General features: G+C 33.5%; 1 protein-coding gene, 1 long non-coding RNA gene and 1 pseudogene across 2 annotated transcripts; all 3 read right to left on the bottom strand.

Annotated features, from left to right (window-relative positions):
- Positions 1–10,778: 10,778 nt before the first annotated feature.
- Positions 10,779–15,665, bottom strand: LOC146896930 (LRR receptor-like serine/threonine-protein kinase IOS1; annotated as a pseudogene).
- Positions 15,666–18,294: 2,629 nt separating this feature from the next.
- Positions 18,295–20,197, bottom strand: LOC146896929 (uncharacterized). Its single transcript, XM_085731868.1, has 4 exons — positions 20,137–20,197; positions 19,340–19,384; positions 19,169–19,236; positions 18,295–19,050 (listed from the first exon to the last, which is right to left on the bottom strand). Exons 2-4 carry the CDS (start codon positions 19,377–19,379, stop codon positions 18,706–18,708), a joined length of 453 nt encoding a protein of 150 aa, XP_085587994.1. The 5' UTR covers positions 19,380–19,384; positions 20,137–20,197; the 3' UTR covers positions 18,295–18,705.
- A 2,752-nt stretch (positions 20,198–22,949) lies between these two features.
- LOC146896928 (uncharacterized) lies at positions 22,950–26,387 on the bottom strand. Its single transcript, XR_015022505.1, has 6 exons — positions 25,944–26,387; positions 25,763–25,804; positions 25,348–25,422; positions 25,003–25,099; positions 24,099–24,198; positions 22,950–23,434 (listed from the first exon to the last, which is right to left on the bottom strand). It is a non-coding gene; the product is annotated as an uncharacterized LOC146896928 (long non-coding RNA).
- Positions 26,388–27,000: the final 613 nt, after the last annotated feature.

The raw sequence follows: 27,000 nt of genomic DNA, 5'->3' as shown, positions 1-27,000 counted from the left end.
AGAACCCAAATGCAACAAAGCCACACCATGTGAAGGAATGAACGACGAGAACTATGCCCTCCTAAAGAATATATGAATTGATGAAAATGATCCATAACATGTTGAGGATCCACAGAATACACACCTAACCAAGACTTCACCAGTTGCCAAAGTGAACCAAAAGTAGGACAATTTATTATTAGATGTTCCGCTGTTTCATGTTGACCACATCTTGAGATACACAATTGAGCATCAAGGGGAATAACACCGCGACGTTTGTAAGTTGTCCTTTGTAGACCACCTGTTGCGGAAGAGCCGCCCCGCACAGATAGAGACCTTTAACGGGACATGTTTATGCCACACCGCATCTGAGATGACATCGTGGTCATGCATCTCTTGCTGCATGAGCATTTGATACACCCCACGCACTGTATAGCCATCGTCTGAGTTCGGGCGCCATAACCATAAATCCGAATTATTCACCTGTAAAGACACATTAGAGAGTAAAAGTTTAACCTCCCCCACTAACTCCTCCTCCCATGCCAACAAACGACATCTCCACCCCCACGCCTCCCCTTCCTCCCCCACCCTAAAGCATGCATCTCACCAGCCACGACCTCGGCGGATCCGGATTTGTTTGAGGTGAAAAAGGTCTGTGAACAACACTAGATCAGTGTAGGAGTGGCCAGAGAGAAGGTGGAGGAGAGAGACACCGGCAAAAGAGGGACAATAGCAAGCGATGAGAGAGAAATTCAGCAAGAAGAAATAGAGAAGCATTGTTGCGGTGAGGGAAAAAAGACAGAAACAACAACGCGAGTGTGAAAACCAGACAGAGTCTTTTCAATTTGGATTTTTTTTGACCTGATCTTTTTTTGAAATACAAAATTACCATAATATCCCTGCCACCTTGAGTGGTACAAGTAGGGGTGTTCACAGTGCGATTTGGTTCGGTTTTGAAGGTAAAAGTCATCCGAACCGCAAGATAAAAATGCTTGCGGTTTGGTTCGGTTTACTTTAAAAATAAAATCCGAACCAAACCAAACCAAACTAATGCGGTTTCGGTTGGATCGGTTTGTGCGGTTTTTTTTAGACGATACAATTTTTTATTTCCAACATTATAATCAAGTTAAAAAGCTTAAACACAACATATTTTCTGCAATGTTTTAAATTTCATCAAATATTACAATTTCATTTTCATTTTACAATGCTTCCAACAACATAAACCAAGTTAAATTAGTTGGTGTCTTTTAACAAATGTTCATAGAATAACTTGCTAAAAGACGCCTTCATAAAAGGTGTCTTCTAGCAAAACCCATATATATATATATATATATATATATATATATATATATATATATATATATATATATATATATATATATATATATATATATATATTGGCCTTGGAAAGATATACTTTTTAGTTTTGAGAATAATGATAACCTTTTGGTTCTTGTTATTCGGACTTCGGCTGTGAGTGTGATGTAAGTAATGCCTTGCCAAAGATAGGTTATCCTTAAGTACATTATTTAAATTTGTATTTTGGTTGTTTTGAACTATTGTGTTAGAAAAGAGAAATTTGGAGGGTATTTGCAACTAGGCGTGTTAGATCTGCTGAGTTAGTTGGATGCTAATCCCATAAAATGATTATAGAGCTAGCCCTAAATGTATGAATTTTAAAGATACAATTTGAACACTTCTAATTCTTGTTCCCTGAGTGTTAATAATAATCTCACATGAACAGAACATTACCTCTTCATGTTTCCATATGGAACAACCTTTCAAAACCATTCACTTGATTTACGGTATCCTTAACCTTTAATCTCACATGAATAGAATGTTTCAAAGTTTATCTTGTGTTGGGTTGATGAAGAGGACATATGATATTTCAAGCAGCAGGAAATCATAATTTATAGGCTGCATGCAAGAAACTTTGTGAACAGTTATATAAAGAACGAGTATTAGGTATGTTGACCATAGTAATATAGAAGATTGCCATTAGCATTGAAGAACTCTCAACTATGGAATCATTCCGTTTCCGTGAATCCTGTTTTTTTCATGGGGTATAATGGTTTGGCATTCAAACATGCTTGAAATTCAACAGTTGCAGAGATGTACGTTGAGTTATTTGATATTGAAGGAAACATTTATTATCTGTGCTTGATCGTTTATATCCATGAGAATGTGTTATACGTCGTTGAATATTTATTCTGGTATCTTTAAGACACTGGTTTCTGATTTCTGCATTGCACTACCTCATGAAACAATAATGGTGTCCTTTTTTCGACTATTCAGAATCTGTTAGTGGACTGTGACTTGTTTTGTTTATACATTAGTATCTTTTCTTTTCTTTTTGATATTGGATTCGTGTGATAATGCACTTAACCTGCGTCCGTAACATTGCATTCAATATTCCTGAAGACTCGAAATGATGAAGAGTGAGATTTCAATGAATTTGTTTTGTCAATGGTTATCTAACCTTATCTTTTTAAGTGTATGTTTCAACTTTTAGACTGAAATAGCAATGTATAACATGAGATTGGCCATGTTGTTTAGGAGGTTTCATTAATGTACCAAAAAGAAAAACATTTAAAGGATTTCAGTGGATGAATGATCATGAAAACAAAGCTCTCTCTCTCTCTCTCTCTCTGTCTCTCTCATTATTTTTAAATGACAAAATCTTGAAAAATACTAATATTGTCTAAAAGGTCATGACTATGTTATCTACTATATATGTTCATTGTGACCCTAAACCCTAAAGTGTATAGTGTGTCTTAGTATGATATGATATTTGATTTAACGTGGTTAAAAATACACTTCAGTTTCACTTTCTATTTTTTTTTTTTTTTTGGTGTCCTGTATGTTATTTCCAAATATCATTTGATAAATCAACTGCATTGTAAATTCAATATAGTAATACAAACTATTTCAGTGTAAAGTTAGTGAGTAGTGTGTATAATGGCATGTTTTATGCGAGTCCCTTAATCAAATATTCAATTTCAACCTTTAGACCAAAATAGCATGATATGGCATAAGATTGCCAAAGTCTAAATAAAAGAATCAAAGATATTGAATAGTGCAACAAAATACTCTGATCTAACACTCTGATACACCAAAAGTAAGTGAGAAAATTAGAATAGGAGGCAACCTCATACAAAGCTTAAGTAGGAGATAAAGCCTTCAATAAAAACCAAAATTATGCAGAAAAAGTACAACTATTGCAAAACAAGAAAAATTATTAGTTTCCTTGTAAGGTACTGATCTAACTTGGTGACTACGTTTTCGTATTCCAGGATCAAATCTCAAGGAATAGTCATATTTGAGTTCACTACGTTTTCTCTCTTCTCTCGATGGGATTTCATCTTCAATCGCCACCGTAACCGTTTTCTCCGACCACCTTAACCATCACCGGCGTAGCTCCGGCATTGCCTTCTGCAAGCTTTTTGCACCTTTTTTCACGGCGCTCCACCTTTTTACACGGTGGCTGCTCTTTTTCCACTAAGTTCTCACCGCTCTGCATTGTCTGAGACTGATCTCACCTTCGAATCTTCTTCTCCGGCGAACCGCCGTCGTTCACGCTTCACCTTGCATTATGGTTTGTCCATGGCCTTTTATGGCTTCTATGGATGCTCCTGCACCTACAAAAGAGAATCTACCAGAAAGTGGGAAATCCTTTGCTCAGGCTCTATGTGGTTCCTCCTCGGGTTCTCCCAATGGTGAGGGTTTTTTGTCCAAGCTTCCTCCAAAGGTGGTTATGGGTGATTCTGTGCGAATTAAGATCTCCCAAGCTGCATATGAATCAGGTTTAGCTGCTTGTAGATTCAACCTCCGTGGCCATTTGACATTGCACAAAGGTGACTCTCCTCTAACTACACAGGCTTTGAAATCCAAGCTCAACAATCTCTGGCCTCAATTGAACAATTGGAACCTGATTCCACTCGGTAAGGGCTTCTTCGAATTCCATTTCAATTCAATTGAAGATTTGAATCAGGTTTGGGCACTTGGTGTTGTCAATTTGAAACCTGGCTTCTTGAGATTCTATTGCTGGACCAAAGATTTTGTTCCCAAAGCACAGGCACATACACATGCTCAGATATGGGTTAGATTGTTGCATTTGCCACAAGAATAATGGGCCAAGCAAACACTCTTTGAGATTGCTTCTGGTTTGGGCACACCCCCTCACCATTGATGAAGCAACCCAACAAAGGCGTTTTGGCCTCTATGCTAGGATACTGATTGATGTTAATATGGCTGAGAAGTTGTTTGATTCTGTCATTGTTGAAAGAGAAGGTCATGCTTTGACCATAATGATTCAGTATGAAAAATATCCCTTGTTTTGTGCTCATTGCAAAACCTTAGGCCATAACATTCAAGCTTGTTCCAAGGTTACTGATGACTCCAATGGACAAGTTGCAAGGAAGGTTCACAATGGGAATCAGAAAAACCAGACAAAATCTAATTTGAATTACAATGTGCATCAGAGGGCTCAGTCAAAGTCTGATTTGAATCACAAGCAAAACCTAGTGCATGAAGTTGTTGATGCAACTATGACTCATTAGCACATTGCAGCAGTTGGCAATAAGCCTGCTGAAAATTTGGCTCATACTGGTTGCAAAACTGGGAACCTGGTTCATATTGATTGTACACCTGCTGAGAACTTGATTCATGAGGACACATTTGCTTCAGCTGATGATTTTGAGGAAGGGGACTTTACAGCTCCTAATGCCACTGAATCTGCAGTCCTCAATATAGAACATCATGTTTCTGCTCAAACTAACCACAATGCAGAAAACTTGAATCTCCACAACTCTTTTGAATTGCTTGAACATGATGTTGAGCAGGTTGAACATGTTTTAGGTGAGGCAGTATCAGGTGACAAGGAATCAACTCACACTATATTGGATGTGCAAAGTGATAAAAATTTAAGTGTTGAGGAAAATTCCCTAGGGAAGGGGAATCTGACTCATTGCACAAACTCAGAGATTCCTGGTAAAGTGTTGAAAAGGAACTCTCAGCCTGTTGCTTTGAGATCAGGTAACCTCTTGCTGGACACTGCTAATGGGATACTCCTCATTGCATGCCTTGCCTCTCTAGATCAGAGCATCAAAATTGGGAGGATGTCATTCCCCAAAGCTGCTTTTGAGTTTCCTAGTACTGTTGTGGACCCTACCCTGGTTGATTCTTTCATTATGCAGCCCATTCTCACTCCGGTAACTACCACTGATGAAATACTGGGACAGGATAAAAGGAAAGTGCTTTCTCTTGATGGCCCTAGAAACAACTCTGATGCATGTCTGAAAGATGGCAAAATCCTATGCAGGCTCTGGGCAGATGTAGATTCTGATGCCACAGATAGTGCTTTTGACCCTGACACTGATACTGAAGCTCATAAGCTCATCCCCCAGCTTCCAAAGGTTGCCAAATACCTGGCATCTCCTCTGGATAAGGTCAAGACTACCAAAAGAGGCAGACCAAAGAAGCATAGGAGTCCCAATAACACAAATGGGAACACAACACTTCAACAGAACTCTCAAAAATCTACTAAAGAGGCTGTCAATACCAGATCCCAAACTGGTGCTACATCACAAGCCAATCACAATATTTCACAATGAAATGCATATATTGGAACATTAGGGGAGTTGGAAATTTAGAGACTTAACTTCACCTGTTTTAAATGATAAAAACTCATAAGCCAGACTTTCTGTTTTTAGCAGAACCTCTTATTTCTTTCAACTCCTTCCCCTCATGGTTCTGGAAGAAGTCGAACCTTCACAATCATGCTCTCAACAACAACAACAGCACCCCTACTTTATGGTGCCTCTGGAATAAAAATTACAACATATCAGTTCTGTTCAATGGGCCCCAATGCATTGCTCTCACTTATCTTGATGAAGGAGCTCCCATATACATAGCTGCTATCTATGCCTCTACCTTTTACATCAACAGAAGAACCCTATGGCTTTCTCTCTCCACTTTCTTGCATGATCACTTTCCTCTTTTGTTAACTGTGCATAAAATTCCACCAGTCACTATAGTTCCAAGATTTAAGTTCTTTAAATCATGGACCACTTTTGACAGTTGTGAAAACATTATTTCTGAGCATTGGTCTGCTAGTTTCCAAGGTACTCCAATGCATATATTGCATTACAAACTTAAGAGCCTGAAACCCAAACTTCAACTTTGGAGTAAAACTGTGGTGGGAAATTAACATCAAAAGGTGCATCTGGCTCAACAACAGCTTAGTGAAGCTCAATTGGCAATTGATCAGCTGGGATACAGTCTGGAGAGGTCTCAGGATGAGCTTGTCTGCCTGACAAACTATAGTCAAGCTCCGAATTTGTTAAACAGCTATTGGCAGGATAAAAACAAGCAGACCAGGTTCTTAGAAGGGGACAGGAATACAGCTTTTTCCACAGATCCACCAAGATAAGGGAGGCCCAGAGTCACATTTGCTTGCTTAGAAATGGGGATGAGATGCTCACCACTCAGGAGGATATTGAACGTCATCTTCTCATCTATTTTACTGCCATTTTCTCTGCTCATGCAGAATATATTGACAATGACCTGCCTGACCTTTACATACCTCACAGTGTCACATCTGCAGACAATGTTTTGTTAACTGCTTTACCTTCAGCTGAGGAAATCAAGCATGATGTGTTTGATTAAAGTGGGGATGCTGCACCTGGCCCTGATGGGTTCCCTGGCCATTTCTACCAACACTTTTGGCACATTATAGGTACTGATGTGGTGAAGTCGACACGATATTTTTTCCAGCACAACTACATAATGCCCAACATGAACTCTAATTTGCTCATTCTCATACCCAAAGTCCCTGGCGCTGATAGATTGGATAACTTTAGACCAATTGCTCTTGCCAACTTCCAGTTCAAGATCACCAAGATCCTTGCTGATAGACTGGGGACCATTTCTAAAAGTGGAAGCAATCATACACCACTACTTCTCTCAAATCTATATATATCTTCTCTCTTGATTACCACATTTGAAACTTCTCTCTTTCTCTCAATATTTCCATTTCTCTTCTGTCTCTACATTTTTGTTTTCTCGCATTTATGATCAAGGTGACGCCGATATTAAGCCACGGTCAAACACTGCTATGAGCTACAGGTATATGGATTTTTCTCTTTATTCACTTCTTCATTAGATTTGACTTACCTATTCCCATTATTTCATCTGATCTTTGTTATATTTTTACGTGCATTCTCCATTTCAGAGGACAACGACTTCATGCAACACCGGTGTATCTATTTTTGTTGAAGATGATTTTATTTCTTCTTCATGTAGTGTTTTGTGTGCTCGTCATCCACCGTAATTTCTTTGATTAAATCAGGTAAGATCACAAAATTTATATTTTAATGAAAAGAATTAAATAATTAAATAATTTGTATTTTTTCTGTTTGTTTAAATTTCGTGTCTAAAATCTTGTGTCCATTCAATACTTAATTGTAATGAAGAACAAAGAAAAGCTTATTTCATCTAACACAAAACCGACACAACTCATAACATCAGAAAAATTTCTTTTACTCTTAGTAAAACTAAAACTACTCCCTTCCAAGTGTCTCCCTCTTTCTCTAAAAAAAAAAGTGTCTACCTCTTCTTTGGTCTCAAGTTTTGTCCTTTATTAAAACCGAGTGAAAAAAAAATTCAAATAAGTGTCTCCATTCTTATTTTTGTTTTATATTGTTTTGTTGTGGTTTACATTTGTTGTCTCCGTCTTGAGTATAATAGAAATTAGAATCAAATAATTAATTACTATTAAAAATTTTAGCATTGAATTTTGATGAACTTATAGTTTATGGTTTTTTATATAACCGAGCTAGTTTATAAGACAAATGAGTCTAATTATATATAGATTATGTTCAACTAGTGTTGTACCGAAGCAAGGAGTCGCATAGGTTTTGTCATCACAGAAACTCAAAAGAAACTCAAAAGTTTATCTTGAACAACGAAACATCATTCAACTTTTGTATTAAAGAAGTTGCATTTGTCCTTGGTATCAAAGATACCGGGACTGATTACATTGCCTCCAATGGTAAGAGGAAATGTCCTGATTTTGTGGCCGAACTTAAAGTAATATTTGGGGATAAAAATGACGGTGATGTCAGAAGATCATATCTAAAGTTCTTCTTGAAAAAAATGTCATAGATGATGATGAGAGCAAATTTCATTTTCGACAACTACTATCTTTTGTTTTGCTTGACCAATTTCTATTATACTCAAGCGACAAGAAGATAGTTGATTTTTGTTCTTGGTGGGCAGTGCAAGATATGGAGGCTCTTGAACAATTCAACTAAGCAAAAGCTATATTTAACCACCTTGTTGATTCTGTTGGAGATTTTAAAGAGAAGTGGGTGGACCCTAAAAAGAAATATTATTTCAAGGGGTTTGCTCCAATTTTGGAGGTAAGTTTTGTCAAACAACTTTTCATAGTTTTAATCATTTCATTTTGGCGCATTTTCATTTACACATCCTTAACATTTGAGACTATGTTAGACAATCGTATATGAAAGGATACTATCTGTGGCGCCAGGGAATGTGGAAAACGCCTCTTTTGATCTTCCCATCCATAAGTATGTTGCCCAAAGGAGGGAAGTTGGGATACTCGATGTACTTACCACTGTGCAAGTACACACTTGTTTGTATTTGTTAGAAACTAAACAATAATATTCATTAGTGCATCAGAATCTTATGTGTCTGAACAATATTTATTTATTTTGAGTAAATCTATTTAATCATTTTTTTCCTTCAAAACAAAGATGCCTTATTGCATCTTAAAGGTCTGTATTTATTTTAAATACATTCATTTAATCAAATTTTTTTCTTTCATTTTTTCAGATAATCCCATGTCGATGGTGTGGGGTTGGAGTAGAGGGTGATTCTAGTCTTTCGACTCCCTCTTATGTGGTAGAGGACGTTTTAGCTCCCTCTTTGACGGTGGTGTGTGATAAGTTGGCGGAGGATTCATACTCTCTAACCATAAAGGATGCATCTGCTTAGCCTTCATCTGTGCCTCCACCTGTGCAACCTCAGCCTTCACCCGTGTCTTCACCTGAGAAATCTCCAAGGAGGTCTTCACCTGAGAAATCTCCAAGGAGGTTTTCACCCGTGCCTCCACCTGAGATAGCTCCAAGGTGGTCGACAAGGGAACGGAAAGCTCCTACTAAGTTGAGCCCTCAACTATCTCGGAAAAACAAGAAACGATGATATTTTTTTACTTGCTTGTTGTTTAATGTACTAGTCCTGGGGTCTTTCATTCCTGTCAAAACTCCTTTTTCAATTAATTATATAAACTTGATTTGTATCACTATAATCTATTTGTTTATGTCATGTGATATATGCTTGTTGGATGCTGCCTGTGATCCACACGTATGATAAAATGGATGCTTTGTTAATAGGGTGTTTCAAGTTATCTTTAAGTAAAGAGTGTTTTTGTAAATAATGGGTGTTTTGATTAAGTTAATCTTCCTTTAAAATTATGAAAACATGTTAAAACATTTGTATTTGATGCATTTGTCAATTTTCTTTTTATATATCTCTGTTATTAGTTTATGATGCATAGAATAGAACCAGATGGATCACGCCATAGAACAAGTTTGATCACGCAAATCAATGTTTTCAAAAAGTTGCATCTCTTACAATCAACTGCCATTATATATTTCAAGCCCAAATGTTGTTCTACATAATTATTGGTGGACTATGATGACAAAACATATGCGACTCCTTGCTTCGGTTCATCATTAATATGTTATCCTTGGCATGATAATGAACATGGACCTTGAGATTAGACACATAGTCCAACATGATCAGGGATCACCACCCACGTGGAGACATAAACATTTGGCTAAATTTATGTTGATGGATGATACTCCTATGACTGGTAGGTTATACTTGAAATTTAATGAGTAATCAAAGTAAGACAGAAATATTATGCAACAACTCAGGTTTACAATTAGCAAATTGGACAATGCTAAAATTATATATTTCGGTCTTAACCCTTCGGTTCTGTTATCCGGCTATTGGCCGTGACGTATGTAATGTCTTGCCAAATATTGGTTATCCTTAAATGAATTATCAAAATTTGAAGTTAGTTTTGTTGTTCAGAACAATTTTGTCTTGCCAAATAATGTTCTCATGGCATCTGTTTCTGTCAATAGGGTAAGGCTTGAAAGATTCATTTTGTAAAAAGAAGGAAGTAAGCACCAATTTGAAGAGTACATTATCCCCTTTCAATTTCCACATGGAACAACTGTCCAAAACCTTTCGCTTGATTTATAGTATCCTTATGAAAAGGAGTTTACATTTTTGATAGCATCAACTAATATTAGGTTATCAGAAAGAAAAGTTCAAAAGAATTTCAAGCAACTGTGTGATGTTGAATGCTATAGTTTAATTTTCTACGAGCTTTTCAACATCATTAAAGTGCATATAGAGGTAGTATTGATCTGTCATTTATTCATTTATAAAAGAAAAGGGACACTAACATCTGTGCCCTCTCCTGTTGCAAAATGCTGACATTCATACACAACTCTTGAGTATTGCGATTCTGTATGCAACTTTTTATAGGACAACTAGACACTTAGATATATTCTAGAAGGTGATAGAAGAAGTGATATAAGAGTTAGTTAGCATTCTCCTTATTTTTAGGGGGAACATTCCGTTATAAAAGAAAAGAGGAGGGAAAATTTAGAGTCATTGAGAAATATTGTTAGAGTTGGTTAGGAGAGTTTCTGTAATGCTCTGGAAGGACTTGTAGGAGATTTTGATTAAAGACTAGAGTGTGTACAAAAGTGAGAACTACTGAAGTGAGTACAAATATTATAAGATACTTACGAAACAGAAAATGAAATGGACAACAACAAACAAAAGTATTATTTTTAGCATCATTTATAAAGGTTCTACCTAACTCGGGGTCCGAGTTCAGTTGTCAGATTGAGGGAAATCAAGTCAAATGAACCTTCATTTTTACTTTTACCACAACCAGCCCCTTTTCGGGTTAATTATGCAGCCAAACACTCCTTTAGCTCATTCACTGCTTCACTCATGATTGGCCTATCGGAAGAATTTGTGGACACGCAAGCCATTCCTATCTCAACAGCTTTTCATGCAGAGTTAGTGTCAAAATCTTGTTGTAATCTTGAGTCAACATTCTTTATATCCCTATTATAAAGCATTGATCTAACCCACCGACTTATGTGAGTCTTGTCTGGTGTTTTTGTTATGGCCGGTTGACTAGTGATTATCTCCAAAAGAACAACTCCAAAATTGTAAACAACACTTTTCTCAGTTCAGTTAACCTGTTTGATATCATGTACCTGCAAGGAAGAACTCATTACTTGTAATGAGTATCCAATTTGGTCCGTAAAAATATAGGGTGTTATTAGGTTAGTTAGTCCTAAAAGATGAAAAATTCAACAAAGTTTCTACAACAGAAAATTGCCAACCATTTTAATCTACACTTTATACTGTCATGAGGAATAATTAGGCATTCATCACTAATCTATTAAGAACCAATTTGATTTTAAAAATTCAACTTTAGAGACTAATTTTAAATGTTTGCTAATAAAGAGTAACATCTAAAATGACCTGCAATTTCCAATTTCAAGGACTTTTTTCGAATTTCTCTTATTTCAAGGACTAATTGTACAATACCCTACAACTTTCAATTTTCTCATTAACATGTAGAATGTTCTTCCAGAGAAAGTGACTCATAACCATGTGGCATGTATAATTGAAACGCTTACTCGTGATCTAGGTAACCTAGAGTTCCAGCAACAACAGTGGACAAATGGGAGTCTCCATCAGTGGGAAAATTTTTGGATAGTCCAAAATCAGCCAGTTTTGCTTGGAAGCTTTCATTTAATAAAATGTTTGTACTTTTCATATCTCTGTGGATTATAGGTGGCCTACAACCATTGTGCAGATATTCGAGTCCTGATGTAAAATTCTTTCCATAATTAGATTGCAATAATCGAAAGATTGTAGGATAATTTGACATATTTAGTTTCTTCTTAACCTTGGGCTGCATCGACTGCTATTTTGAGTCTGTCTTCCCAATTCAAGAACATTGCTTTGCTATTTTTTCCTTTACAATAAATTCATATTTAGTACTTTTAAGGTAAGTTCACTGAAACTATTGAAAGATTGTGATCAATGTGAATATATACCTGATAGAAGTTCATCAAGGTTTCCATTGGCCATATATTCATAAATGAGCCCTATATCTTTTTCTTCATTGCAGTAAGTAACCAATAAGTGAAGTCAGATTTTTGTGATGAACTCTCATCAGAAGCTTGACCTGCAACTCAAAAACCACTTTTATGTCATGATAAACGCAACTTTGATTGAACAGAAACTTTTGTGCAAATGATGACCACTTGCCTCTGCTAGAAATTGTTGGTATCGTTTTACTGAAGATTTAGAAAGCATCTCGACAGCTACTTGAGTGTCATCAATCAGGCCATAATAAACAGTTCCAAATCCACCTCTACCAAGAATACTATCGCGAAGTTGTTGGTGATTTTGGAAACATCTTCATATGTATATTGTCTTTTCGTGGATTCCAATTGCAAACCATTTGGAGTATTTGATTCCACATGACTGTTCACAACTTCTAATTTTGTGGGAAAATATTTAGTTTCTCACATATTATAATGAAATCAGATTGTGTGTGATTAACCAAAGATTTGTGAATGGTAGTTTGCAGCAGCTTTACCTCGCAGTTTTCTCTTCTTACGACTACATATGATAGTTCTTGTTGCGATTACTATCAGGACCAAAATCCCAACAACCGGTGCTACTACTGGAATACCTTTATTATTTTTCTTCTTTTTTTGATCACCTGTCTCTTGGTTGCATGGAGCAGATTCGCATAGATTAGGATTTTACTCCATGCTAGCATCAATCAGAAAACAATAAAGTTAGAGTAAAAACTACATTCACTCAAATTTTCTCCCATCTTTCATTATCTTTTGTTGTTACTTATTGTTGGCATTGGATGTTTCATGTATGAGTTAAGGGAGTAACAATATACCACATCTTGATTCAAAATCTTATTGTATTGGGCGCATGATTCACCTCTCTTATTATTCATTTATCCTATTCTTAGCCTAAATGAATTTTGGAAGTAAAGAAATAGGGAAGCAAAATGCAATATTTCTAATATGATTTCAAGTTACATGCTAATGCTACATGCATATAGAATCAGGTAAAAACACTGAATAATAGTCGTCACTAACCCTATATAACTCTACTAAAAAAAATTAGATTCAAGCATCTTCAACATGAAATGTAATGAGGTATAGCTTTAAGTATTAGGCATTACCTCAATGACAGTGAACCTTTTTTTGATCTCTGGAGGAGTCCACTTTGAACTAAACCTGTAAGATTGTTCCCCCTCAAGTTTCTGCTAACACAAGACAAATATATGACACATTTATGTCTTTTCTAACTAAGGAAATTTCATTGATGCACCCAAACGGAATTAACTTACAAGACTTTTAGTGATTGCAGTTGTCAGAAAATCCGGCACAGGACCACTTAAACTATTGTTTGATAAATCCCTGAAATGAACAATTTAAAATCAGTGTTACAATTTTGAATTCACAAGAATATAAAAGTAAAAATAAAATAATACCATACAAATTGAGTGGATTAAGCACTCACAAGTACTGTAACTTAGTGAGCTTGGAGATGGTAGACCGTAGATGATCAAATTGTGGGAGGTAATTTAGATCATTATAGTTCCCTGTCAGTCCACTTGAAGACAAATTCCTGAAATCATGAGGTGTTAGTCCAATAGTAATAGTTTAACATTGTAATCTTAAGGGACATAATATAAATCCCCTCGGACACAGATGTAAAACGACTATTAGTCTCACTTTAATTAAAAATAATTTCTTCCTTCCCCCATTTTTCTTTATATAAAAAATCCTGGTTCGTTTCGAAGTATATTTTGAACGGATGATTGAAGTTCTTGAATTTTATGTATGGTTTATTGAAAGAATGTAAACTTACAAAGACGTGATTCTTTGGGGGTTATGGCCATCAAAACTACAGTTCAAGCCTTCCCACATGTATGCTTCAGGGGCACATGGGTCTCCTAGCCAATTTCTAGCCATCCCATAAGCGTTCTTAATGTTTGTGATAGCATCAACTATTATTTGGTAAATCAGGAAAAAAGTTCAAAAAAAATTCATTCCACTTTGTGCATGTTTGGATTCATGGCGAGTTTGACAGTTACCACGATTTTGTCAAACACATTGTGATCCAAACATGCACTTTGTACATACTTTAAGCCACTAATAAATAGCTTACTTACCATCATCTTGCTCACTTTCTGATAGTGAAAATTCTCTTGCTATATAAATCTCTAAGGCATTGATGATGGGTGGAAGGGTAGAGCTCTCTGTTTTTAAAAGGGAAAATATATGCCTTGTGGACCCCGACAAAGGGTGTATGTATACTATATATGGTCAATGTTTCTTGGTATTTAGGTATCAAAGGTCCAGCCCAATACACTCCATTCAGGGTGATGTTGAATGATCTAGTTTCATTTTCTGCGAGCTTTTCGACCTCATTAAAGTGCACGTAGAGGTAATATTGATCATTTACATTATCTGGATACCAATAGTAGTCGAAAGGGGCACTAGCATTTGATGGTAATTTATAAATACTCTGAACTAGATCATCGGGGCTAACTGAGGTGCTTAATTGTGTCCAACGGTTGGGTTCAAAAGTCGTCCAAAAACATCTTCTCTATACCTGCAAAGCATGATCTTCTCTAAAATCAGTACTTGATATTATGAGGAACTTATAATTAAGCTATTATGTAGACTCCATACAAATTATCTCATTCTCACCTGTATTCTAAGTTGGTGATGGAACCCAAATCAAAACGTTTGTGGAGTGATAATACAGATTTAGCTGAGATAGTGACATAAGTAAAATTGTTCAAAGTCCTCAAATGAATGGAGTCCCAGTGCCTGTGTTAACCAAACATAATTGTATGTAATCTAGTGATGGAGTGTAAATGATCTCACTGATTGTGGTGAGTGATTCATTAAGAAACTTCACTGTGTCCTATAAATTAACTCCCAAGATGAAGATCAAATTGTGGGAGGTAATTTAGATCATCATATCATAGTTTCCATTGGTTACATTTATTTTGCAACAGTTTCTCACTCCACTAGGGAAATTCCTCACATAATTTAGTTGTTGTTGATGATTAATCTTCTCAGCAGATGATATAATCATACTTACACCAGTGTCTATAAATTTGGCATCTGAAGAGTACCTTATACCTGTGGTCTTCTCAGTGTATTTTGAATTTTCAGGTAGGCCACAATCTATGCTAATGAATCCTGAAAGATATACAATTATTAATTTTCTTAGGAATAAATTCTTCTATTTAAATTGTTTTTTTTTTTGGAATATATTGAGAAGTAAGTCTTGTTTTAAAATGATTGCCTTGTTTTATTTGTTGGATCACACTTTGGTAAATTGCTCTAGGTATCTATGATTTGCTCATAGACATCTCCATTAAATATTTAGGGGATTCAAAATTGAAATATAGTAAAGTAGGTTTAATTTTACAAACTGCGTCCCCTAAGGTGTATGTAACTCCACCTCTATTAGCAAGATATGTTCTAACTTCGTATCGACTGAACCATTCTTCATTAGTAAAATTCAACCATTAAAAATTAAACAATGAAAAAAATTAAATGCCATTGAAAAAGGAATTACGAAAATTGAAGGTTCACTATATACTATATCAATGTCGGCAAATTGTAGCACATTTTTCATTCAAATTCAAGATTGATGATATATACATGTAGCATACGTTCTCTTTCCTTATATCTTTCTTTAGAGCTGATGGCCTTATATTTATTTATATATAGGCTAAAGTGTAACTTTGGCCCTCTATCTTTCAAAAAGTTGCGATTTTGGCCCCCTAAGTTTCAAAACTACAATTTTGGTCCCCTATGTTTTAGCCCCTTTGCATATTTGGTCCTTTTGGTCAATTTTGACCAAGTCAACGCATACATGGCATGCCACATGTGTAATTAATTAATTAAAAAAATAAAAAAATCGAAAAAAATCAATTTTTAAATTAAATAAATGAAAAAAATAATAAAAAATTCTGGGAAAATGAAAAATAATAAAAAAATTAAAAAATTTTGGAAAAATGAAAAATAATGAAAAAATAAAAAAATTTAAAAAACGAAAAAATATTACAAAAAATGAAATAAATTCTTGAAAAATAAAAATATTAATAAAAATGATTAGAAAAACGAAAAAAAATTCACAAAAATTCATGGACAATTCCAAGAATCACTTATTCGAAAAAGTAATGTCATGGAAACATTCATTTCCCTAAAGAAGAAATATGTACCAAATTTGTGGCTAAGTTGTATTCTCGTCGGTGTTTTTGTGTATACTTTTTTCGTTTCCTTGCGCCTTTAGAATGTCAAATTTTCAACATTAGAAAATTCTGTAAAAGATTCTGGAAAAAATTTGAAAAAAAAAATTTCGAAAAAAATTTTCGAAAAAAATTCGAAAAAAATAATGTCAAATTTTCCAGATTTTTAAAAAAAAATTCCGTATTTTTTTCGAATTTTTTCATTATTTTTTAATTTTTTATTATTATTTTTTCATTTTTTTAATTTATAAATTGATTTTCTGGATTTTTTTTCATTTATTTAATTTAAAATCTGGAAAATTTTTAATTTTTTCATTATTTTTCATTTTTCCAGAATTTTTTAATATTTTTTTATCATTTTTCATTTTTCCATAATTTTTTATTATTTTTTTCATTTATTTAATTTAAAAATTGATTTTTTAGATTTTTTTAATTAATTAATTACATACGTGGCATGCCACATATGCGTTGACTTGGTCAAAATTGACCAAAAGGACCAAATATGCAAGAGGCTAAAACATAGAGGACCAAAATTGTAGTTTTCAAACTTAGGGGGCCAAAATCGCAACTTTTTGAAAGATAGGGGGCCAAAGTTGCACTTTAGCCTTATATATAATGTAACCTTCATTCCCTTCAACATAGCATTGGTGTTGCACCAACCAATGCAATTAGCGAATTTTCCCTCCAACGTGTGGGATTCATCCACCAAAATCTCACAAATTAAATAAATGAAAGAAGTATAAATGAATTGGTGATGCCACTCCTAGGAACATTATGTATAGGAGCTGATGTTCGAATCTCACATTTCTCATTTCTCCACACAATGTATGTGAATCTAGGCAAAAATAAATGAATTGGAAGAAGAAAAGAAATGAAACGGCCTTCTAGTCTACATATATAGTGGCATCGCCATACTTAAGTCAACGATAATAGTTTTTATTTCTCTTATTATTTTTCAATAAAAGTTTTCATTTAAGGAACGTTGTTAGTTAAGATGGTTGTGAGTTGCGAGAGAAGACAAAAATTATGTGTATGGAAGTGAGGAAGTCCCTTTGCAAGTCTCTTTGACAAGCTCTTAAAACATTCCCTACATTTTCAAAATGGCAATATCTATTATTATACCTCCTTTATGGTGAGTATTACTTTTCCCACCCTATAAGATTCTCGCGCGCCCTGTGTTTTTTCCAAAATTGCCGTTGAGGTTTCCGGATTTCATAATCCGGAATGGTGTTATAGGGTGCAAAATGGAGTTACAGATTTTTCCGGATTTTGTAATCCGGAAACATCAAAAATAGGGCGCGTTGCATGATGTTTCCGGATTACATTATCCGAACACCCCCCCCCCCCCCCCCTAAACACCCTTTTTTTCATGGTGCTAATGCAATCCGGATTACGTAATCCGGAATGCACCAGCACCAATTCTGAACATGTTTGTAACATGGATAGCAATAATGAAGTTGTTATTATTGTTGATTTTTGACTTGGAAGGTGGTACTTCTGGTATTGGAGCCGAAACATAGAAAGTTATTATGCTGCTATATACATGGCCTTTAAAACATAGAAGGTTTAGTTAAGTTTACATATGCAGGATAGAGTACATATACAAACTGAATAATTGGGTTAGAAATGGCATACCCTCATATTCTAATGCAAATACATCCAACAAATGCACATAAAAACCTAACTAAAGAAAAAGTAGGGACCAAAGAACTGATAGGAAACAGAATATTAAAATCCCTCAAGTATGAAATGCTTCAAGGGGAAGAAGGTTTCTACTTTCTACTATAAAAAGGTCTAATAACGATTGAATGAGGGTAGGTTTTAACACCAATAAATAAATAACTCCCCTGGATGGAATTCTGCAAGCATAGAGCTAAACATGTATCCAATCTTAAGGAAATATCATCCAAATTTTATTCATAGAAAAGCCCAGATCTCCAGAAAATAAGCTTATGATAGAATGTGTTTTCTATCAGCAATCTAAATTCAGCACATAACATTTAACTAATGCAATCTGGATTACGTAATCCGGAATGCAAAGGGGCATTTTTGGAAATTTTACAGGGCACGCGAGAAGTTAACAGGGTGGGAAAAGTAATACTCCTTTATGGTATACATTCACCAGTTTAAGTCTACAATAGTTTCTACGTCACTTTTTCCGAGAATGTGTGTGATAACATTGAAACATTATAACCCACTAACACATGAAATTCAAACCTATAATTGAGTATTTAAGTCACTTCTCCAACACTAACAATTGTGCTTTTTTCTTTCTATCAGTCATTTTTTTTTCATCTTATTTCATCATCACTTGAGCCGGTATCAGCAGCCACAGCCCTATCAGCCTCCACCTCTTCCCTCTTCTCTCTCTTTCTTTTCCTCATCCCATTCTTTTTCCTTCTTCTTTCAACAGCTCCTGGGACCATATCAGTAGGCATAGCCCTAACAGCCTCCAACTCTTCCTTCTTCTCTGAAGCTAAAGCCTTGTCTATAGCATTTTGAGCCTCTTGAAAGGCAGCCACAACAGCAACCTTCACCTCATCTAAAGCCTTAACCTCGTCTGGAGCCCACCAGGCATTTTCAAAGGCATTATAGAAAGCAAACCATAACTTTTTCTTGACCGGGTGCACCATAACCTGCATGTTTAGAGATTGATATATTAAATAAATCAAATATGCACATAGAAACTAAGCGTGTATCAAAAGAATTTCTAAAGGGCCCATAATCTTTCTAGAGTCGTCAAGAAAAACTTGCCGAAGTAGGTATGCCATCAACGCCCGGCCTATACGGACATATAGAACTTCCTCCCTGGAGCCTATTTTCTGCAAATATACTTTGAATTCAGTTTCCTAATATTAAACAAATTAAAGACAATCAAGAGTCAAAAAATACATAAAAATGCAAAAAGAGATCATTTGAGTTTACCGATTCTGATTCCTCGTGTGAAAGAGATAGTGAGGGCCATTGCTGCTGGCAAGGTTATCAAAGAACAAAACTCTTAGAAGCTATATATAAATGTTAATAACATAGGGTTTAGAAGAGAAGAGAGAATAACAAACTCATGATGCATATGTGAAACAAAAAAAAAAAAAAAACAGAAAAACATTACTCAATAATATAAACTCCTAACACTACCGTCAAGCTAAAGTTTATTATGTTTTAAGCTTGTTATAGGTTAACCTAAAAAAAAACCAAACCAACCAAGAGTATAGCCAACTAAACAGAGCAAGCAAAGTTAGTAACCATCATAAAAAGAAGAAGCCAAAGACGAGCCAGCCAAAGAAGATCAGCAACCGATAACCATCTTAGAGAATAACCAAACCAACAAAGAGAACCAATCAGGGTTTTAATATAGTGTGATTGAGGATTTAATTTAATGAAAATCTATGACAACATAAAAAAACTCGAATTTAAGGTTTTAAACCCTAATAATAAAAAAATGAAGAACAAATTCGAATAATATAGTTTGATTGAGGGTTTTAATTTCATAAAAATATCACAACCTAAAAACACTCTTTCAAGGTTTTAAACCCAAATAATCCAAAAAAAAAAAAAAACAGATTCGAATAATATATAGTGTGATCTAGGGTTTCAAATAATATAGTGTGATCTAGGGTTTAATTTGACGAGTACGCAATAAATTTCTAAAAAAGAAGCATCATTTGAAATGAAAGAAGAGAATGATGAAACGTTATATATGAACGAAGTATAAAAATAAATACCAGCAAGCAAAGCAAGACGAGAGGAATCAAACCGCAGGACGGTGAAGAACAAGGGCAGGGATAGAAAACAAAGTATAAAATTAACTCTCAAAGCGCAATGAGTTAACAAAACAGTTTGGTGGGCCCAGCCAAATTCCGGATATAAGCTTTTATTGGTCCATATGTAACTATTGGCACAATCAACACTATAATGAGAATTTGAAGTAGTTATATTTTTCTACGGAAGGAATGAAAATTTTGTCAAATAACAATTATTATTTTTTATGAAGAGTGTCAAAGAATAGTTGGAGCATATACATTAAGCTAGTATATAGTATATAAAAGACATACTCATCATTAAAAATAAATATTTACATATCATAAGTGTATTATGTGGTCAAGTGGAAAGAGAGTGAGAGCGCATGTGAGTTATAAGGATCGTTTCGTTAGTTTGATCCCTCTTAGCGTCATTTTTTTAGCCTTATACATGTATTTTTTTATCCAGAAAATGATATTTTTGCACAGAGCAATGTCTTGTTATGATTTTATTGTGAGGAGTTGTTCTTTTTTTCAAAGGAAAAAAAAACAATGCCTCGAAATAACATATCTCTCTCATGTATAGTGATAAAATAAGCTTTGTGTATTTTTTTTTTTGCACAAAGTTCTTTATATAATTTCAAGTTAATATTTTATACTGAATTTAGTAGGGTAAATTATATTTGTAGTTCTTCAATTTATTTTTAAATTTCACATTACTCTCTTAAAAAATTTCTTTCGATTTTAGTGTAATAAGCTATAAATATTATACACATTGGTTTTTAGGCTATAAATGTTCTTTCAAAAAAAAGGTTATAAATGTTAAACACTTTGGTCATTTATGTCCTTCATAACTAAATGACTAAAGTGTTCATCTTTATAACTTAAAAGAGATTCCAGTAAAAACACAACTTAAGATTAGAATTTCTAACTTCTATAAATTAAGAGACCAAAATAAACAAAAAATATATATTAAAGTACTTACACAAAAACTTAAGAGATTAGATTTTCTAACTTTTTGTATTGTATTGATTGGATTTCGCGGGTATTGATTGGAGAGATGAAGTTGTAGTTATTGTGATGCTTTTTCAGTTTTTTGAATCTCGTTTTTTTGACACACCCGCGAGAGAAAAAAAACTTAAGCCGGAGTTTTTCTTTGATATCTCTCTCTATCTCCAATGGCTGAAATTATGAATGTTGAAATTACTAATGGGTTTTGAGGATGAACCAATAAAATCTGTACTCAAACTCAAAAAACTTATGATTAAATAATTCGGAGGATGAAGCATGAATTAAGAAATACTAGAGAAGGCTTTCATAAAAAAGAAGATAAGTTTTGTCAAAATGTTGATTACGATAGCACAAGATCAAGTGTTAATACAATTCTCAAGGCTAAAAGAATAAAATAATATATAATATTAGTAAAAAAATGATGTAAAATAAATATTTAAAATAAGATAATTTACTAATTAATAATACTTAATTCCTGTTACACACCACCATGGCTATAACTCTATAACTTGGGGTAGCACTTGGGTGATATATAATTGGTGACATTGGTGATATTGATCAATCATAATATTACAAGTGACTTTTTTCTCTCTCTTTCACAAAGATTGTGACATTGTGATTGGTTAATATCACCAAATGTTATGTCACTCAAGTGCTACCCTATAACTTGATTGATTCAATCAAAGGCCTCAAAGCTATTGGACAGGTTCCATAACATTATTTGGTATTCAAGAGGGGATTGTTTCCCATTATTTTTCCTCATTTGGCCCTCCATTGAAAAGATAAGAAAATGTCTTTTATCATTAAAAAAGAGAGAGTGTAGTTAAGGGTTGAGATTCAATTACACGGAAGAGTTTTTCATGGGAGATGATTCTCTCCGGACATTACACAACTTATGTTCAACCAATTTGGCTACAAGCTCCACACAACACCAAAAACCAAACATGCACGAGTGTTTAGATGTTTCATATAGTCCACACCCACCAACTCGATGATGTATGTCCAAATACTAGCATTTCCACCCGTGCAACGCACGGGCTAGAAAAGATTTGTGTGGCTTAAATCAAATACTTATAGCCTCTCATGCTTTTTGAGGAATATGGAATTGTAGACTTAATTAAATAGAAACTTAATTGAAACACATGTAACTCGATGTTTTAAAGGAATATGAAACTTTGGACATTTAATAGAAATTTAAATCAAATACTTTATAGCCTCCCGTGATGCATAAATTGATAAGTAAAAAGTGGCAAAATATAATGATGGATAAAAACAAATAGATTTTCTCATGCTACTAAAGCCTTGTGTCTAATTGGAAATAGTCAAGAGGGGAACCTTGATAATGCACCAAACTTAGAAACATTTTTAAAGTTTTGTAGTTACAGAAAGGAATATATTTTTTTATGTTACAAAAATATATATATATATATATATATATATATATATATATATATATATAAAGTAATATTAATGTATAAGATTTGCCAAAGAAAAATTGTAAATGAAAAAAATTAGTAAGTAACATCCTTCTAATGCATGGCATAACATTGGCTCAATTGTCTATTTTTAATTTAAATAATATTAAATTGCTCTATAGTGTATCCAGTATATATCAAGAACGTGATTTCTATTTAAATAATTTAAATAAGAATCGAAAGCACAATTATTGTTAGCCTCCCGTGATTTAGGGGCGGATTTAGAAATTATCATAAAGAATGGATAAACAATATTAAGCTATAGAGCAACGTAGAAAATAAAAAAGCAAAGTAGAAAATAAAAAACCAAAATAAATCTCATAGAAGACTGTATCTCCAAATCTATTAATTTCCCTGTTGCAACAGTTCTTAAATGGAAGACAATGACAATAATTTACGTCCTAGTATTTTTGTAGTTCATGATTTTTTTTTTTGCATTGATTCATATTTCATATCAATTGATAATTTCATTCCTATCTATTCTCTTGTCTCTTTCCTTTTTAATAAAGGTAAACTATACTAAAAGACACAAAGCAAAAATTAAGTAACATCGGTTACATCACAACTATTACATCACTAATAAAAAAAAAAAATTAGGCCTCAAAATATAAGTCCAAAAACTACTTAAGTTGTTTGACATGGACTCTGCTGAAGATGTGGTGATTGTGATAGATTTCCATCCTAGTAATTATTCCATAAAAGATGAAGACCTTGAAGAATCATATGAAGGAACATGCCTCCTCTTAGGAGACCCCATAAGTTGTCCAACTTTATAGCTATAATTTGAAAACACAGACCTGGATGAATGTTTTTATAATATGGTTGATGAATCAAAGTAGGATAAACAAAAAAGAACAAAAAGTTTCTTTCAAAAAAAAACAAAAGTTGACAATTATTCAATCTATAATCAGATAGGGAAATTTATTCTTCAAAAAGACTAAGGAAGGGAGTGAGACTTATTCATATACACAAAATATGACAGCAATTTATTTCATCAAGAGAGATAAGTAAAGTAGAACCCAAAATAAGCTAGCAAACATTTAGACTATTTTACACATTAAACTTTTTTAGAATTTTCTATTATGCACTGGCTCAAATTAAAGTAAATTTCACTTTATAAAATAAATGAAATGTGACCTAACAGGTGGTGCTGATGCAATGAAGTAATAATTTCATAAAAGGATCTCATATTAGATTTCTTCACATTGCTTCATGGACTACACCTTACTCATGAAAGAAAATTCAGAACATCATAAGCCTTATGAAAAAAGGAGACCACAATGAAAAAAGGAGACCACTTGGAATTCCTTTATTTCCTCAAATATTGAGACATTAATTTATATTTTCGGCCATATATGTCACCCCATTCATAATTATAGTGAAGTTCAGTGAATTCCAAGCTTTTTAAAACTTATTCTTTTCAATAAAGAAGAACAAAATACATAAGATCTAAAGATTTACCATACAAAGAGGGGCCTTCTGAATTCCAAGGCTAGTATTTAACTGTTCTTAATAGTTCAGTCACCCTCCATTTGCTTTCCATTTACCCATTGAGAAAATCCTTGTACAAAAGAAACAAAATATTCAAATAAATTAAAAGAAAGCAGTAAAAATCTACATGACAGTTACTATCCTGCAATCAAAATCTAAATAAAAAAACAAATAAGCAAATGTGAAAGAGGCAGGATATAACATTTAACAAAATAATAAATATCATTCAAATTGTATGATATAACATTTAACTAAATTGATACCTTTTTGCAAGAGGCATACACAGAGAAAACAAATCATGCACATACATCTAAAAAACACAAATATAACAATGAAAACTCATGAAAGTTACCCAAATAGTATGAAACCTTCATGTAGTTACCCAAATAGTATGAAAGTTACCCAAATATAAATTACAGCTCTCATTCTTCCGAGTTCGTAATGAACAAAACAAAAGGTCGTATTAGACTACTATGCCTATGACAGATATACACTACAAATAGAGTTGCTAGTAAACTTTATTTCATGGTGATATCTTTAGAATAAAACCCCAATAAAGATAATGAACAACTATATTGAATTAATTATCAAGTTGATTCAATTTAAACTCCAAAACTTCAAAATTACATTTGAGTGAACAATTTAAAAATAAATACTAATTTCAATAATTGGTTCTAATTGATAATATGTCATTGATATGTATCTTCCAATGATTGAAAACAATAAAATAGTCCAAACATTATATCATTGCACTCAAATAAAAACATAGTCTATCACCAAATACAAAGACTCTAAATTTTCATTACTGCACAGATATCATTGCATTATTCAATAGAGCAGTAAACTAATTTTATTGTAGTAATTTTTAGTTTACCTTATTGTGCACTAATTTTTGGTTAACCCAATTATAAATGATGAGATCCTTCATTATTTCTTCCTGAGTTGACCATATACATCATCCAATGTAGTATCTGCAAATAGATCATTGTATGATAACAATTAAAACTCAATCTCATGGCAACCGAATACAAAACTATAAATAATGAACATGGAAAGAACAATAAGTTTAATTGTTCAACAATAGTGAGGTTGAGATGCTGAATCTGACACAACACCTTCAAATTAAAAAGCACAAATGAAAACACACAAACCAAAAAGTTAAAACCTTTCACAACACAAATTCATAAAAAAAAAAAAATTGAATCGGAAAATCCATTACCTTTAGTCCTTAAACCAAACCATCTTCTTCTCAGTCTACAAACCGATTACATCAAAATGTGGATGAAATAGAAATCTGAAAATTTAGATGGAAAGAAAGATAAAAAAACGGTGAGTCAAAGATTTAAAGGAATTCTTCAAATATATGGCAAAAAAATCACAAAAATGAACAAAAGAATATCAACAACACAAATCCAAAACAAAATCAATATCAAAACTAACATTCTTTTTACTGTGACATTTTCTCAAACACTTGGTGAGTGCTAAATTTCACCATAAATAAATCAAATCAAATACAGAACTAAAATAAATTCAACACCATTTTCAGAATTAGACCAACTTCAATCAACAAACCCAATATTCTAAAATATAAATCCGAAATAAAAAATTGAATTATTATCGAGTATAAACGGTACCTTGAAAATATCCAAACTGAAGAAGCTTTCGTAGTTTCCATACTGTAACAACAACAGAGAGAGAGAGAGAGAGAGAGAGAGAGAGAGAGAGAGAGAGAGAGATAGAGTAAGAGAGGATTTTAATATCTTGAACATGAACACAAATCATGAATTCAAAGGGAAAAAAAATTAAAATTCTTACCTCTCGCGCCGTTCGCGTGCTTTTTCGTAAAATCGATCTTCAACCGATAACTGCGATTTCATTCCCTCTTTGGATTTCTTACCTCTGAATCGAAAAAATGATTTCTATTTGGTGAAATTGGAATCGGTTGATTTAGAATTGAGAATTGTATTTGGTGAAATTGTAGTTGAGAAAAAATGAAAGAAAAGAGGAGAGAAGACGGAAATGAGAGAATGAAATCCAAGAGAGAGAGAGCGAAAATTTTAAGGGGAGAATTCAAATTTCGAATTTGAATTTGAATTGAGATGTGCAGAATTTGTGTTAATGGTGTTTGTCTGATAATGAACGTTGTTCACGCGCAGAAGAGGGGAAAAGCAATGCTTTTGTGTTTTTTGCATTTAATGTCTGCAAAAAAATCTGATAAAGTATACTTTATTGTTGGGTTGGGTGCATTGGGCCTGATTTCAAATTCAACATTTGTTTTTTTCTTATTAATACACCTGAAAATGATGTTTGTTGGAGGGAAATAAACACTTTCAAAATTTTATGGTCTAAAATGAATTTTGATGCTTTTTTAATTGTTAAAAAATGTGGATTACATCATTTTCAGCTCCTACTTACTATTTTTGATGATAAAATGAGCTTTATAAAATGTGATAAAGACTTGTAGATGGCTTAAGCTTGTGACACATTGGATTGAGTATGTGCCACATTGGATTGGTGTAAAAAAAGTTGCTATTTGTTGCTTCATGTTTGTATATTATTAAGATTAGACCCCTTAACGTTCTAGATTGTTCTGTGTAAGAAGTTTACATTCAATAATCTCCACACAGAGATACGTACAACGATTAAATTTATACCAAATAAAATAGCAACAAAAGAGAGTTTTCATTTAATTAAAAAATGATATTTATAAAATTAAATATTTGTATGATATAATACTATTTAAGGATATTTTATAATATCATAGATGGTTTATTGTATTATGTATACTAAAGAGAGAAGGATCCCACACAAAAAATAAAAAGAGAAGGATTGTATTTATTTGAAAAAAAATAAACAAAAATTTAAAGAGAAA

Source organism: Medicago sativa, chromosome 8 (genome assembly GCF_051527215.1).
Source record: "Medicago sativa cultivar Bolivia chromosome 8, Bolivia_mono, whole genome shotgun sequence".
Lineage (NCBI taxonomy): Eukaryota > Viridiplantae > Streptophyta > Magnoliopsida > Fabales > Fabaceae > Medicago > Medicago sativa.
Note: the sequence above shows the minus strand (reverse complement) of the source record. Positions and strands in the feature narration are given on the sequence as shown.